At 53.6% G+C, this 15,387-nt stretch overlaps 7 protein-coding genes across 7 annotated transcripts; 4 read left to right on the forward strand and 3 right to left on the reverse strand.

The window, feature by feature from the left end:
* Positions 1-137: 137 nt before the first annotated feature.
* TRIVIDRAFT_79554 (uncharacterized protein) lies at positions 138-930 on the forward strand (the record flags this gene model as incomplete). Its single annotated transcript, XM_014106009.1, has 3 exons — positions 138-612; positions 695-769; positions 827-930. 3 exons carry the CDS (start codon positions 297-299, stop codon positions 925-927), a joined length of 492 nt encoding a protein of 163 aa, XP_013961484.1.
* TRIVIDRAFT_166273 (uncharacterized protein) lies at positions 926-2,164 on the reverse strand (the record flags this gene model as incomplete). The annotated part of the gene is made up of 2 exons (XM_014106010.1): positions 926-1,719; positions 1,827-2,164. The coding sequence occupies 2 exons, from the start codon at positions 2,162-2,164 to the stop codon at positions 1,068-1,070; spliced, it is 990 nt and encodes a 329-aa protein (XP_013961485.1).
* Positions 2,165-2,931: 767 nt separating this feature from the next.
* TRIVIDRAFT_34699 (uncharacterized protein) lies at positions 2,932-3,803 on the reverse strand (the record flags this gene model as incomplete). The annotated part of the gene is made up of 2 exons (XM_014106011.1): positions 2,932-3,499; positions 3,577-3,803. 2 exons carry the CDS (start codon positions 3,801-3,803, stop codon positions 2,932-2,934), a joined length of 795 nt encoding a protein of 264 aa, XP_013961486.1.
* A 1,104-nt stretch (positions 3,804-4,907) lies between these two features.
* Positions 4,908-6,977, forward strand: TRIVIDRAFT_63045 (uncharacterized protein; the record flags this gene model as incomplete). Its single annotated transcript, XM_014106012.1, has 2 exons — positions 4,908-5,409; positions 5,506-6,977. 2 exons carry the CDS (start codon positions 4,908-4,910, stop codon positions 6,975-6,977), a joined length of 1,974 nt encoding a protein of 657 aa, XP_013961487.1.
* An 811-nt stretch (positions 6,978-7,788) lies between these two features.
* TRIVIDRAFT_55309 (uncharacterized protein) lies at positions 7,789-8,559 on the forward strand (the record flags this gene model as incomplete). Its single annotated transcript, XM_014106013.1, has 2 exons — positions 7,789-8,128; positions 8,222-8,559. The coding sequence occupies 2 exons, from the start codon at positions 7,789-7,791 to the stop codon at positions 8,557-8,559; spliced, it is 678 nt and encodes a 225-aa protein (XP_013961488.1).
* Positions 8,560-9,036: 477 nt separating this feature from the next.
* On the reverse strand, positions 9,037-10,944 carry TRIVIDRAFT_176019 (uncharacterized protein; the record flags this gene model as incomplete). Its single annotated transcript, XM_014106014.1, has 1 exon — positions 9,037-10,944. One exon carries the CDS (start codon positions 10,942-10,944, stop codon positions 9,568-9,570), a length of 1,377 nt encoding a protein of 458 aa, XP_013961489.1.
* A 1,135-nt stretch (positions 10,945-12,079) lies between these two features.
* Positions 12,080-13,389, forward strand: TRIVIDRAFT_197141 (uncharacterized protein; the record flags this gene model as incomplete). The annotated part of the gene is made up of 4 exons (XM_014106015.1): positions 12,080-12,090; positions 12,206-12,509; positions 12,942-13,094; positions 13,306-13,389. The coding sequence occupies 4 exons, from the start codon at positions 12,080-12,082 to the stop codon at positions 13,387-13,389; spliced, it is 552 nt and encodes a 183-aa protein (XP_013961490.1).
* Positions 13,390-15,387: the final 1,998 nt, after the last annotated feature.

A 15,387-nucleotide genomic window follows, 5' to 3' on the forward strand; every position in this document is an offset into this window, starting at 1 on the left:
AGCATAGCGCAAACCTCAGAGAGCCGTCACCGATAGCGCTAGTCCGCCACCACTGTAGCCGTCTCCGATAACTTTTTGGGGCCATCCAAAGTCATTGATCCAATCCTCCCTCATTAACAAACATAAACAAAGAAAGACCCTTGCATTCTAGTTCGGCACCACATAATACAAACCGGCACATCTACCGTGGAAAGGCGCAATTATTTTATTCGATAACGCCGCAGTACATTATCTAAACCGTTCATCAATACTACATCTCGTCCGATTTCCAGCTCCAAATCCAAGATATAAAAGCCATGAACGAACGCACCCGCAGCGCCGCCTCCAACGGATCCTCGCGCACGACTAGAAGCTCCGGCCTGGCCGCCGCGAGCAGCAGCAGCGCCAACGGTAGCAAGACGAGCCTCTTCCGAAGCCACTTCATCAGGCGGCCCAACGCAGCGTCGTCCGATCCCGAGGGCGTGCGCGCAGACGTCGAGATGCAGCAGTCCGAGACGGCGGACCTGGTGGTGCGGGATCAGCACGGCGAGGTTGAGATTGGGAACCCCCCGACGCCGGTGGTGGATGACGAGGAGGAGTTGCAGGCGTTGGAGTATCAGCAGGAGAACGAGAGTGAGGAACATCTAGCTCAATGCTTTGGTTCTATCTATCTATGCATTGGGAGTGCTAACTAGGTACGGTGCCGTTTGTCTAGGGGAGAAGCAGCGCTTAGCAGAGGCTATTCGCCATTACCAAATCAGCCACAGCTCCATGGCAGATCAACCGGACGGTAAGTGAATCGCATTCGCACTTGGGATGAGGTTGGCTGACTTTGGGTCGTCTTCAGCCCTGTTCGAGGCGGTCCGCGAGAGCAACAGGAGCAAGGTCAGCGCATTGGCCGAAGACAACTGGATGTTCGAGCCGGAAGAACAGCCGCGCATATCATGAACGACGACGATCAGCGTTATTTTTTGCTCCCCTTCTATCCATCCGCCGTTTTTTGACTATGATACATGACTGATTCTATTCGTCGCTGCCGATCCAAGCATGATATGAGAAGAAGATGATGATCAAGAAGAGACCGCTTCCTAGTCTAGTCCTTCAGCAGCAGGAGCCTCCGCTCCACGAAGCCCCGGCCGCCGTGTTTGTTGCGGCGGCGCGGCACCACCTCCACCAAACAGTCCGCTCATCATGTCCATCAGGGGGTTGCTCTGTCGCGGCTTCTGTATGCCAAAGTACATCTCGCCAATCATCTCTAGAGGCTCCGCCCACGCCTCGGCCTCATCGATTTGCGTCGCATACTTGGATACCAGACCCTTGTAGACTTCGGGAGCCCCTCGCTGGATGGCCAAGAGCAACAGCCCTAAGAAGTTGAGCAGGGGGAGGCTGGGAAAGATGCGAACGTCGGAGGTTGCGCTGGAAACTTCTTGGACACCAAGGGTTGGGTTGTCGTTTGTAAGGGCGCTGGCGAAGAGTCGATAGCTGGTGGCGGCGGCGCGGACGTTGCCGACGAGGAGATAGGGGAGAACCGCTCGCGCCGCAAAGTGTGGTGCCATGTGAGCGTCTCCTTCCTTGTACCAAGCATACTCCATGTTGAAGAGCACTTCTGGCGAGTCCTTGGTTCCCAGTATCAGGTGTCGTTCCGCCTCGTATGTCTCGTGCTCTTCAGCGTATAATGAGCCAGCAACATGGTGCAGCTCGGGATCGCCCGCAGGGTATTCGCCAAACTTGGAAGACCATCTAATGCCAGTCTTATGGTCAGCCATTTATTATCACGTAACCCAAAACCACCACCCCAAGGCATACGTATACACGACAAAACCCTCCCCCCAAAAAGATGTACTCACCCCATGCTCTCAGTAATAAACTTCTTCCTCGTGGGCTCCTCCGGATCGAACAGCCGCAGACACGTCAGCAGCCTGCCCTTGCTCGTCGCATCGGGCTTCAGCTCGGCCTGCTTATACACGTCCACCATCATGACACACAAGTCGCCGCCACTACCGCCCTGCGCCGCCTTGAGCAGCGACTGCGCGACGCTGTAGAGGATGTCGATTGCGGCGGGCCAGTTCTGCGTCTTGATGTAGCGCGAGGCGGCGACTCGCGTCTGCTGCTGCGCTTCGTAAAAGTCGCCCTCGGCGATCTTTTCCTGCAGCCGGGCGACGATGCGGTCGACTTTGTTGGCCATTGTGGGAGGCGGAGACGGTGGTGGAAAGCTCAGCTATAGCGATAGAGTCTCTCTTTTTCCAAGAGGGCGAGGTGATGGTGGCCAAGGCCTTAGGCTATGATATAAGGGAGGAGGAGTGTTCTTGGGAGCTATGGTGATGGATAGTGAGAGGATGGAGGGGTAGCAGGCTTAGGTGGGATCTGCCACTCAGTAGCTCCTGTCTGTTTCCTATATAAGTTGTAACTATAGAATTTCAACTCAAACTCTATTACATCATCATCAGCGCGAATAGTGTAGCGGTTAGCATGCATGCTTCCCAAGCATGCGACCCGGGTTCGAGTCCCGGTTCGCGCATCTCTTTCTGCTTTTCTGCAGTCTGTTTTGTTTCTTTTTGCCCTTTTTGTTGCGATATCTCAATCACCCTTCACTTCTCGGCCTTGAATAGCGGCGAGGTGGTGTCTGCGCTTCTGGAAAGAAATGGAGCATAAAGTGGATCGGCGCTCAGTTTACCAAAAGGTACTGAGTCAAGCAACATCGGTCAGCCTCGAGAATTAAAAGGGAAGTCCTATGAGGTCGTGTACTCAAAAAGACAATGCTTAACTACCAAAGTTACGTACGTTTATCATAAAGACAGGCCGTTCTATACACTGTTGCCTATGATGTGCCAACCCTGGCACTCGCCCTCTGGTTTTATACTCCAGTCTTGGTGGAGTAGGTTTCTCTTGGAAAAGTTACCAGTTTTTAATAAAATAAAAAAAAGTCCCATGATATGTTTATTCTCTTGTGTATTAGTGAGCCCAAGTGCTACCCGATGGCCTTCTTCCCTTCTCGTATAGCCATTTATTATTAAGCCCAATGCTCGTCCTCTTGCCTCCCGATGGGCTTGGTGAGGTAGGGTCGGAGAAGATGTTGGATGAGGTGCTCGCACCGAAGGAGCCTGGTGACCCAAAGGATGGCCTCTTAAGACTCATGCTGTTGACACTTTGGAATAGAGGGCTCCCAATGGGAGAGAATGGGGAGACTGAGCCACCAAAACTCTGAACAAGAGAGTTTGAGATGGGGCTTCCTCGGCCTTCCAGAGGGGAGGCAGGATAGCTGGCTCTGCTTCCCACAGAACCCGCAATGGATGGCGTTCGCGAATATCGCGGTGGGGTGCTGAACTTTGCGTCAGGTGTAGGTGGGATGACTGACGGATCGAGACCCAGCAATTTTCGTTGGGTAGCCGTCAACGGGATATCGGAAAGCTCGTCTTTGGGCCGAATGAGCGGCAGACATGCCATGCCAATCTGGATGAAGGGGAGGAGCTGGGCAAGAAACCACGCCCAGCCGAGGTATAATCGGAATGGCTTGGGCAACCTAAATCGTTGATTTAGTATTAGAAACACTCAAGCATATGCTAGAATCCCAGCCGTCGTCGTCCTTGCTTCTCTTACATTTGCGCGTCTAGTTTGAACTTGGCTAGTAGCTGTAGGGACCACATAGCCAGCAGGGCGACAATGTTGTAGGCAATCCGCCGTACATTCTTCTCCGAGAAGTTGGTAGCATCGCGACGTCTTGTGATTTCGTCGAGTCGAGGGTGCCTCCACGTGCCAGGGCTGTCGGTTGCTGTGGCTGGCGTAATCTGCTTCACGGGCGTGGTCGCCCCGGCCAGACTCGACATTCTGAGGAATTGCGAGCCCAAAGGACACAGCGAAACGATGCGTGGGGGATTCAACGGTAAACGGTCGGCGGTGAAACAGTACGGATGTGTCTTTTCAGTTTCCTGAGGCGGCGTTGGTAAGCTGGGCCAATCTCGTGAGGCTAGGCGCAAACAAGGGCAGAAGAAAAAAAATCAGAGCGACGGATGGGAGACGTGTTGAACATACAAAGACCCTTGCGGGCTGCCGAAGAGAGGCTGAGCCTCGCGCAGATTCACTGGATTTGTTAGTACAGGTCGGGGAGGGGAGGGGACAGTGGCCAGGGCGGCCTTGAGCTTGTGATGCCCTGGGTTGTGTTGTTTATGTTTGCATAGCACGTCGTGAGAGCAACTGGGAAGTTTGACCAGGGGTGGTAGATACAGGTGCACCAGCAGCGTTAGGCGCGCGGGCCCGCATATTTACAAGGGCTCTTCAGTGGCTGTCCGGCTGCAGTCAAGGCCCATCAAAATTCCTTTAGCGGCATCGCCCAGCGCGCCTCTCGCTGAAGCTCGGAGTTGGAGGGCACTGACGATAGTACCTTGGCAGGCAGATGGAGAGGACGGCCGGTACCTGGCTGCAAGGTACTGCGGCGGCGGAAATACAGGCACGTCGGTACTTGTGCGCACGCCGCGACAAAGTACCCGGCGACGCTCAAAACCCGCAGCTAGGGCGAGGCAAGGTCATCGCAGGGCGAATTGGCTTTTGCTGCTAGCCTTATTAGCAATGCGCGTACGTGCGCCTCGTGCTTGACCTCAGCTTTTCTTGCCCGCGAGAATGTGCCGGTGACTTGTCCCCATTTCCCAGTCTCGTGTGGAAACTCGCATTGTCATCAATTCTCTTCCCGCATCACCCTCGCCGCATCCCCATCCATCAGCGGCCTGGCCACGACCTCGCCATCACCATCGCATCGCCATCGGCACCAGCGTCTGCTTGGCTTGGTACAAGTCCGAATTCCCCTGGCGCCAGAATATATTAGATGATGCGCCGTTGATTTCCACTATCCACCACAAGACGAGCGTCGACACACTCTGGTTTCTCCCTCTCAGCAAATCCCAACTTCAGCGTCACCACCACGCAGTGCTCGCGCCATGGCTGCCTCGCCAAGCTCAGTGGACGCCGCGTCAGATGTAGAGCACCCGAGCTCTCCTGCTCCAGAAAGCAAATCGTTCGCTTCGCGCCCCGAAGTCGACGATGAAGACACCATCATTGCCACCCCTTCCGAGGCCGCTGAGAAGCCCGCTAGGAGCAAGGGTAAAGGAAAGGACAAGGACAAGGACAAGGACGCGCAGCCGCAGATTGGCAAGATTAGGCATCTGAAGAAGGAGGATGGAGAGCCTCTTTGGCGCAAGGATATCCAGTATGACTTCTTAAGGGCCGTCTTCGACAACGAACAAAAGGTCTTCACCAACTCGTACGACTCCGAACTGGAAAAACAGTGCTTTGCCGACTTGTACATCGACACAATGGCTCGCAGTTCCAAGACGAGCAAAGTGCTGAGGGACAAGTTGATGAATGACCGAGAAGCCGCCAAGGGCATGGCAATGGTCTGTTTGCTGGTCAACATGGGCCGCATGAACACGACTCTCAACTGTGAGCATCTACCCATCTTCATCCACACATCTACGCATCCATCTGTTGAGTTCAGTCACATGTCATGAGCGCCTTGACAAGCTAACCTGCGAATAGTCTTTCCTGAAATGCGAGCGCAGCTGCGGACATACCACGCCATTCCTTCTCTCCAGGCACAGCAAGATCCTCACGCCTACAAACAGCTGCAGGACGCCCCGCGTCTCAAGTCCATCCTCAAGGGTGGCGCGGAAGACCGGGACGAGCCGAATTCCCTTGACAAGATCAAGCAGCAAGCGATCCCTCGCACAAACCCAGTCAATCTCATCTTTGTAATGTGTAACTCGGCGCAAAAAGTCGCAGAGCTGCACTTTCCACTCCATCGCGAGTTTCACGATGTCATCATGAAAACTCAATACACTAGCATGTCGAGAGCAAAGGCCTTTCTGTGGCTAATGTGGTTCTATCTCGAGTCTGATTTTACGGAGGAGGGATGCGAGGAGAATCCTTTCGGCCCCGGTGTAGACTACGGCCTCGACGTCGCCAACCAAGGTGTCCCTAAGCTCGAAGAGATGACCGAGGAGCAGGAAGCCGCGGAGAATGTTGATCCAGCTGTCGAGATTGAATTTGGCCATGAGAAACAGAAAATCCGTGCCACAATCTTGGAGATGGATCATCAGTTCCTGACGGAGCGAGAGAAGCGCGGCAAAGCTCGGCCATCAATGGCAGACGACGGCCCTGCGATTCTGCCGCGAATCAGGCCCTCCAAACACGAATCTGACATTGAGAGCACGCGATCAACACCACCCCCGAGAGTACTAGCCCGGAATATCGCCGTTATGAATGGACGTAGAACGGTTCCTCTCAAGTATCAGATTTTCGAGGGTTCCTCGCCTGCTCGGCACGGAAACGAGAGTGGTGTTGTCGCCAGAAAGCCTCGTCCACCAACAGCCCATCAACTTGCTGTTGAGCGAAATCGAAGCCAAAGGGTCGAGTACATACTAGACCGTGGCCTCCGAAAACACCATCATAAAAGCAGAAAGGTCAGGCGCCAAGAGGGTGCCATTGTGAGAACGTACCGCCGCTTGAAGGCTCAAGCTGATCCTTTCGAGGACAGTGATGGCGAGGGCCATACTCCACGCAACTTGGCTGTCAATGGTGATAAGGGCAACAATGTCTTCCGAGAAAGGGGAATCGGCGGTCTCTGCCTCTTGGCCACCGATAAGGATGACTATGGCGAGGAGGTGAGCTCATATGCCGCCGCCATTCGACGATCAACGCGCCGTCTCGCTCGTTGGCGAGGACACGAAGATGAGCTTGGCGTTATTGCCGCAGTCAAGAAGCCCAAGCCAGCTACAGCCAACGAGAATGCCCACGGTGAGATTGTGGTTGATGCCCCAGACCTCGCCGCCGAAGGTTCTGATGTCAGGGTCAACGGCAATGCATCCAGGGCCAATGACAAGGACGCAAATGGCGACGCTGCCACACTAGATGATGTGGACATGGAGGATGTCGACAACGCGGCGCTTGCGGATGAAGACATTGATGACCCGGATAAGACAGAGGTCATGGTGGACTCGGAGGGGGAGTAGTTGGGCGTGGACGCGGGTTTCGCGCAGGACTATTGATTCTCAAACTAGGAGGAAATCAAAAGGGAACTACACATCGGAAATGTTTTTGCTACACAATGAGGAAACTTGTACACAAAGGATACGGCTGGGAGAGATTTAGATTTTCCGGAGGCGTCGAGGCGTTTGACTGAGAGCCTGCACCAGTGCTCCGTAATGACACAAACTGTTACTGTTATAATTAAATGCAGATTTAAAAAACCTGCTACGGACTTTATTATGAACAAATCAACCAAACTACAAAATCCAATGAGGTTGGTCACCACAATGTTAGACGTTGTCATGATGCGATTACATACTCGGATCTGGCACAACGCACGAGTACGAATACGAAGCTGCATTTCGGGGAGGCCCTCTCCACCAAAAATGGACGGCCTCATCCGGATCGCCGTGATCCGGCCGAGCGGTGGGGTGCGGCAGAACGAGGGCGCGAGTCCTCGGGTACCGAGAATGCTCAATCAAGTCAAATCCCCAACAGTTGCGAGCTGATTGGGTTTCTTTATTAATAGAGCAGATTGAATTGGCTCAGAGCTGTGTGTTGCTCGACGTATCCCGAGCAGCTTTGGGAAGAAATTGGGCTCTTGTTTGGCGGTCTTTTTTTTGGTTATCGCCGGCCGTGTGCTTACTTGGCTAAATTGGGCCCAATCGCCGAAGTGGTTCGTCCTCTCATCTCGCTCTTCTTCTTAGTTTCCCAGCTTTGTTTTCTTTCTTTCTTTTTCTCAAATTCATCGCCATATATATATTTATTCCTTTTCAGGTTTAATTGAAGCAAGCCATGCCTCGAAACGAACCCTCGCCGCCCGGCATCAGCCGCCTGCTTGCCATCCTGGGCCTTCTCACTGCGCTGCTGGCATCGGTGGTATACGTGCTCGACCAGGATCTGGAGCGCTTCTACGTCTTCGACACGGATCACTTGCACGATCTTGCGCAGAGGGGAGTGGCCGAGCATGGCAACAACACGAGGGGGATCGTCAAGTACATTGTGGACGAGCTGAACGAGAAGGTGCCGGGATATGTCAACCTGGAGGAGGACTGGGTGTTTAACAACGCTGGCGGGGCCATGGGAGCCATGTATATCATCCATGCCAGCGTGACGGAGTATCTCATCATTTTCGGTGCGTAGCAAAACCAGAACAAACAACACCACCCCCTCGTCCAACGACGGGAAAAAAAAAAAAAGCAAACTGACACAAAGACAAAACTTCCAGGCACGGCCATCGGCACAGAGGGCCACACCGGCCGCCACACCGCCGACGACTACTTCCACATCCTGTCCGGCACGCAGGTCGCCTACGTGCCGGGCGAGTACGAGCCCGAGGTGTATCCCGCCGGCAGCGTGCACCACCTGCGCCGCGGCGACGCCAAGCAGTACAAGATGCCCGAGGGCTGCTTCGCGCTCGAGTACGCCCGCGGCTGGATCCCGCCCATGCTCTTCTTCGGCTTCGCCGACGGCCTGACCAGCACCCTCGACTTCCCGACCCTCTGGAAGACGACGTACATCACCGGCCAGCAGATGATTAACAATCTGCTCAAGGGCAAGCTTTGAGAGGCCCCCCCGGGGCGTCGTGTGTGTGTGTATGTGTGGCCTGGGCGAAATTGGGGTTTATGATAGAACTCGGTTTTTAAAAAAGGAGCAAGGCAGGCAATCATGTTGGAATCATGCGTTATGAATGTATGCAATAGAAAGTGAAAACAATAGTTCGGGACACAATCCTCGTAACTACTAGGTACCCAGTGGCCAAGTACATAATGTACGGATATAAGGCGAATACAAACCGCAAATCACAACCGAGAGGAAAGGCTAGTCTCATCGTGTCGCTCAAACTGCCCTGTACCACCCAGTTAGCCAGCAATTTGAGACAAAAAGGCCATTGAAAATCCCCCTTGCTCTCCCTTGTGAATCAAACAGGCTCTATACGGCCAACCCCCTATTCTCTCCCTATCCTGATACCTCCAGCAAAAGTGTCCCAACGAAATCACCAGTCACACTCAAGTGAAATGAAATGCACAGGGGTAGTGAAGTGCTTATAGCGAGTTCATATAACTATATACTACTGTGAAGAGGAGAGAAATAGTACGCTCCCAACAATAGATAGCCCCCTTTATCCACCAAGTCCAAGACGCGCGCCCTCGTCACATTTGTTTTATATTTTTTGGTCTCCGCCCTGCCACCAACGCCACGCCAATGTGCAGTTGTGCTAAGAGGAAGAAAATAGTCACCCATGTAAAAACTCCCCATCATCCATAGTCCAAGCGCTTTTTTTCTCGTATGAGTTGTGTGTGAAAAGATCGGTGTCAATCGTAAAAGTGGCCCATTTTCAAGCAGTAGACAGAGACCTACGCCGTTTTGGGGGGGCAAAAGAAGAAGAAAGAAACAAAGAGACCTCGGAGAAAAAAATGGTAACCAAATAAGAAAAGTAATGAAACAGTGCTCCAGATACACCATTCGACTCATTCCGTAGCTCCAATTCCATGTCGATATAAACGCCAAGGCTTGCAAAATACAATAGTCGCCCATCCAATGACGACGCAACCTGCTTAAAAACCAGCCTCCTTAGGCGAGCCAGCTTTCTTCAGCTCGCTTAAGACCACGCATGACAAGTCCGTCTTCGTCATCATCGTCGGAGGATTCTTCCTCTACATCATCCTGGATTCTCATATTCTCCACAGAAGTCGTTGTGGCTTGCATTCGAGCCTCATGGCCGTCATCCTCCTCCTCAAACATCCACGTTAAGCCGTTGGCTTCTTCTTCTAGTGGGAACATCTCTCTTGCGTACTCTTCCAGTCCTCGAGGGCCCTCCCACAGCTCCAGCGCTTCCCGTGGGCAGCTGGCTTCCAGTTTTGGGTCACCAAAGTAGGGCGGTTGCTTTGCGGGGTCCTTTTCGTTGGGATCAAAAAGCTTCTCCAGCGCTTCCAGCTGTTGTCGATAGCCTGTGGGTATGCGGACTTTGATCTCGATGGGTCCTCGTATATAGCGGACAGGACGGCCGACTCCGCGAGCAAAGACCTTGCAAGCCTCCACCGGAGTCAGGTATTCGTACGCCAAAGCGATGCGCTCCCCTTGCCACTTGGATATGCCGTCCTTGAAAAGTTGTATAATAGCAGGCCCAACATCATGTTCGGCGTCTAGCCAGGGAAGCTTGGCGTCTTCGTGGAATGGAGCCTGCCAGGTGAAAGAGCCATCCGGCTGCAGCTCCATGCAGAACAAGGGGTAAAGCAGCGAGGTGAAGTTGTTGTTGTAGATTCCGGTGTAGACAAAGGTGGCGGGCAGGCCCAGTTGCCTCACATACTGTTCAACCTTGTGCTTGGCGGCCCATAGAGGCAGCGACGGCCACCCGCTGTGGTATGCTGCGTGGTCGGGCATGGAGGAGTAGATGTAGTGCTGGATGTTGGCCTTCTTGGCTGCATCGGCCAGAGCCTTGCCGATCTGCAGTTCATCTCCGTAAAAGGTGGTGTTGATAAAGGCAAGCTGTGCGCCGCGGAACAGAGTGTCGATTAGGTCGTGGTTGACGCCGACACCGGGCATGGGGCCATTCTGGGTTACATCCTTGTTCTCCTTGGTCGGCTGGTGTCTTGTATAGAGCTCGCCAACAATGACGGTGACGTTGGGATTGGTGGACACTTCGGTAGCGACGACTCCCTCGAGATTCCTCAGCTGTGCACGAACATGGTAGCCAACGGCAGTTGCTACGCGGATCAGCGACGCAGCTTGGCGGCCGCTAGCGTTTATAACGGCAATGGTCTTTGGGGTAGACATGAACCTCTTGGGCGGGCGGAAGGTCAGAGAATTGTTCCTCGAGTTGGCAAGAGGAGAAGACTCCGAGTAGGAGGACCGAGAGTGCTTATGTTGCTTGTGGAAGCCGTTTGTCTGGTCGGTCGCGATATGGATGGGAAGGGCGCCCGTGACGGACCCGTTGAGTTGTGCCGGCATGGCTCCGTCGCCTTGTCGCTGGGTGTTGAGGCCGAAGCCGATTGGAGTTGGTCGCCGAGACAGGGAGATGATTGCTCCGACGCAGGCTGTGTATTTATTCGACAGGCGAGGCCACCGTTATCCGGACGCGCCAGCCCGCCTGTAAAACAGAGGCAGTTCGCCCTGGTTGCGGATTTGATGGTGGGGGATGAAGAGGTAGCAGTAGGGCTTGTATCTCAGCTCATGGATCGAAGCGGATAGTCAGTACGTAAGAGCGAGGTGTGACGGTGGATCGTGGCCGTGGGCCGTGGGCCGTTTGAACGGGTGAGCGTGGGAGGACAAGCAGCGAGCACGGTATTACTTGTACTTGCAGCAGCAGCAACGGGACGAGAGGCCAATGCCGGCGGCTGGACGCGGCGTACACACAGCAAGTGGTGATGCGATGCTACAGTATGTATGTAGGATCCCACGAGGGCAGCTTGGCGAGTCTCGGGGCAGAACCTGTCGGGTCTGGGCCGGTAGCACACAACTCTCTCCTACTCTGGCCTGGGGGGACAAGCTGCGGATGATCGAGAGAGCGGTGGGCGAATGAGTAACAAGAGGCGGAAATGGGTGGTACAATTGGTCGCAGGGGCCGAGCCGGGATTGCCTATGATATAACGAGACAAAAGGGGGCCGAGACGCTGTTGCGCATGCAATGCCGTCGCAAGGAGAGCATTCGCCGTGTAAAAGACCAGCGAGGCGAGGCGACGGGATACGCCCTCTGGATATAGAGGGGTTCTTTTTTTTTTCCCCGATAAGAACAACGGCTGTGGTCGATTTAGCTCGCGCGAATTGGGAGACTAGCTTGGAGAGAAGAAAAGATTGGGGTTAGTTGGAGTGGCTCGCCACGCCAAGGCTTGCGAGGACTACAGCAATTTCTTACTTAAATGGCGGCCGCGCGCTGAAACCAGTCAGATGGCTGGCTGCTATGGGTGGCAGGGCGATAAGGGATGCGGAGGGGGGTTTGTGTTGGGATAATTGGCTTCAAGATGGAGGGAGGGGGGGAGGGAGGAATCTTGATGGTGCTTGTAATCAGGCAAATAGACCACCTCACTTGCTGTACCTGATGAATTCACCGAGTTCTTGTCGGTCGGTATAGAATCCGTATTCCCCCATGTCCTATACGTAGGCAGTTTACTTGAGGCTTATCCAAAGACAAAAAGACATGACGAAGAGACAAATATAGGTAGATAGCAATTACGCAGTCATATTAGTGTATCTGCATCTGACCTCCTACAAGTAAATCCCGAGTGAAGTCAACGGCGATGCAGAATGACGGCACCCTTGCCTCGCCCATGCCTCGCCCAGAGCAGCAGGAGCGAATGTCGGAGGCAATGGGTACAGGTACCTACATGCTACGGATGCAAGTACCGCTTGGACCCCAAAATGTCCAAGATGGGAGGCTCGCGGCGGTAGTACCAGGTACGAGAACTTTTGCACGGCGCACCAGTACCGACGGGGCCAGCATCTACAGCACTGTACAGGTATTGCTGCAAGGTCCTCGATACGGACATGCGCTGCAAAGCTTGGGTTGGTGGTGCCTGGTAGGTGTACGTAGTAGTACTTTGGTCTTGGTTGGTTCTTGGTACTAAAAGCAACTGTACTGTAAGGCGGCTTGTGAAAATTGGGGGGCAGAACGAGCCCTAGTCCCAGTAGCCATTCCCCATGGTTAACGACGGCAAGACGAGAAAAGAAGCAACACAGAAGAAAAAAAAAAAAAAAAAAAAAAGTCGGAGACCCTCCACCATCATCGACAGGAACGGAGCACTTGTAAGCGTGCAAAGTACCAGGTACATAGACTACCGACCTTTTTTTGAGTTGGCTAGCCCCGATCTCCGTCATCATGGATCCCTGTCTGGAGTACCGTGCACAAGCGGGCGACATCTGATTAGATTCGTGCCGGCGAGACAACTGCTACGTAACATGGTACCTGTTTACCTGTATGAGTGCTAGGCCTGTGTTAGTCTTTTGGCCAGTCAGACGCGCCGATATGGCCCGCGACTGGCCTGATTGCTGCAAAGCCTCGAGCAAAGTCGATCCATACACGTGCTGATGACCTGACCGGAACAAGAAGAGAGTCAATGCCGTCCGTTCGCATCAGGTCAGTCAACGGTCCAATCGGGCCAAAGGTGCGCTCAACGCTGGACGCTGGATGCTGTGTCCTCACCACTTGCAACTTGCGTCAAGATGTAGTCTGGGGCCGGCCAATCGGGCGGCGTCGCTAAATGAAATCGCCTCTGGGATGTTTCTTGTTTTGTGTCTTGGCTCGATGCAACTCCGCGGATGAGGCGCAAGGGCTTGCTGGACATGCCGTTTATCTGTATTACTACATGCCATTAGATAGTGCTGGCAGTACCACCAATGGGCATGGACAGCGCTAACGGCAGCCAAAATGCTACACAAGATCACAGCCAGAGAGTCTAGGGAGCACAGGTACCGTCTACGGAGTACGGAGCACTAGGGGCTGCTATCCTGCTGTACTCGTACCAGTACACGTACACTGTGGCAGCGGAAGAAAGGCGCAACCAGGTCAGCAGACGACGTCTGGAAAGGCACAGGACGGCTAGCGGTCTCTCCGGATTCCATCCATTACTCGTACTGTACCAGGTACCTTGGAGGCAACAGAGGCGAGGCCCAGTATTACAAGTCCCGACAGAAATACCTACCTACATGACCTGCCGTTACCGAACACAGGTACTCCATATACTCCATATACTCCATCCAGACAGGCCTCATCAGCCTAATGATACTGCACTCCTGAGCAACGTGTGCCAATATGGAGATACCTAAAGTCCCTACATATGCTGCTAAAGAAAGCTATGGAGCAGTTCCAGCGCCGGGGCTACCCAGAATGGCTGACCCGGCCTTGTCACGCGCTCACTGCGGTCCAGAAGCCGTGGCACATGGTGCTCGGTACTCCGTGCAGCGGCTCTCGACGCAGTACGGTGCGCGCTGCCTGATTTGCACTTTTGCGGCAGCTTATACGGAGCAGACGCCGGATAATGCTGAGACAATACTGGTGATGGATTGCGGCATCGGACCAAAAGTTTGTCCAAGTTACCGCTACTGCTATAGTAAGACTCGAGGTGTAGGTACGTGGTAAGGTACTTTGATGTATCCGGTACAATGCCGTCTGTGTTTGCGGCTCAGAGATAACAAAAAGGCTATCTCACGTATCTTATCGGGCCATTGGCTCTAGGAAGGAACGGGGTAGGATCTTCAAACTCGACTCAGGTCGCAGGCAAAAAGAACCTTTGGAAGGGAAGGCAGAGAAAGAAAAAATTCTTCTCGGCCACAGTGCCATCTCTTCCTTCGTATTCCCCATACCAAACTTCACTAAGCAATACGACCACTAGGTAACTGCTCCCGCCTTTCCGGCGTTCGGCCTATTTGCATTAGCTTTTGTTAATTCTTCCCACGTTTCCACGTTCCAGGTTCAACGAGGATAACCCCAGGGCCAAGAGCGGATACACGCAAAGAGGCAGCGCCCCTGCAGCGGCAAAGGAGAGGTTGAGATTAGGTAAATTTTTGCCCCGGTTCTCCAGTCAGATGATTTCGTTAACCTCATTCCATTGCTCATATCCTCAATTGCTTCAAGATCGCCTTGTTACTGTTGGTCCATGCCTTGAAATTTTTTTCTTGTTGCCGGCCTGGACCGTCATCGATCGATCCAGAGCCCGGGTCACCAGACCTGTGATGATTTTTTTCATAATAATTTTCCATTTTTCTGTCTACCGGACACTCTCCTTGCCTCCCACTCACTCCCTTCCTTCCAATTTCTCTGTGCCCTCAAGGTGCTACAGCTCCATAATGTGATGGGATGGCCATGGCTTGAGCTTGTCAACGTATACCTAGATTGGTACTAGCAGCCTGGACAGCCTGGATGTGCAACAATTTACGCAGCCAATCCAATGCGACATCTTTACCTCTGCATTCGCTTCTTGTCTTTTCATTCGTCGTTCGTCATTGGTTGTGGGTGGCTGCGGTGCCTCGTCGAGAGATGCTGTGTTCCGACATGCCGCAGTGCGCCGTTGATGCGGCTTCCCCATGCTATTACACCAACCGGCTTCCCGCCACTATCGCTGGTCTTCTTTTTTCTTCTTTTCCTTTTAGCGCTGGGTCTGATGGCGCCTCCATGCGGATGGGAAAGCTGGTGACAGGGTTGTGATTTCACTGGTCCCAGACAGTGTCCGTAAACCCAAGAACCGCTCATCTAGCCGACGGTCAACTCCCTACGTGATACTCTTCCTCGTCTCTTCCCCCCGCTCATGCAGGCCATTGTGAATAGCATTGCCCCCATTTATTGGCTAGCTCATTTTCCTGTCCTCGTGAGCTTCGTTGGCGCCGTCTGGCGCAGAGACAGCAAACACTACACTCTAGGGGGTACAGGACACGGTAAGCTTCAGCTCCTCCGCAACTCAC

The sequence above is a fragment of the Trichoderma virens genome (assembly GCF_000170995.1).
Source record: "Trichoderma virens Gv29-8 chromosome Unknown TRIVIscaffold_1, whole genome shotgun sequence".
Classification (NCBI taxonomy): Eukaryota; Fungi; Ascomycota; class Sordariomycetes; order Hypocreales; family Hypocreaceae; genus Trichoderma; species Trichoderma virens.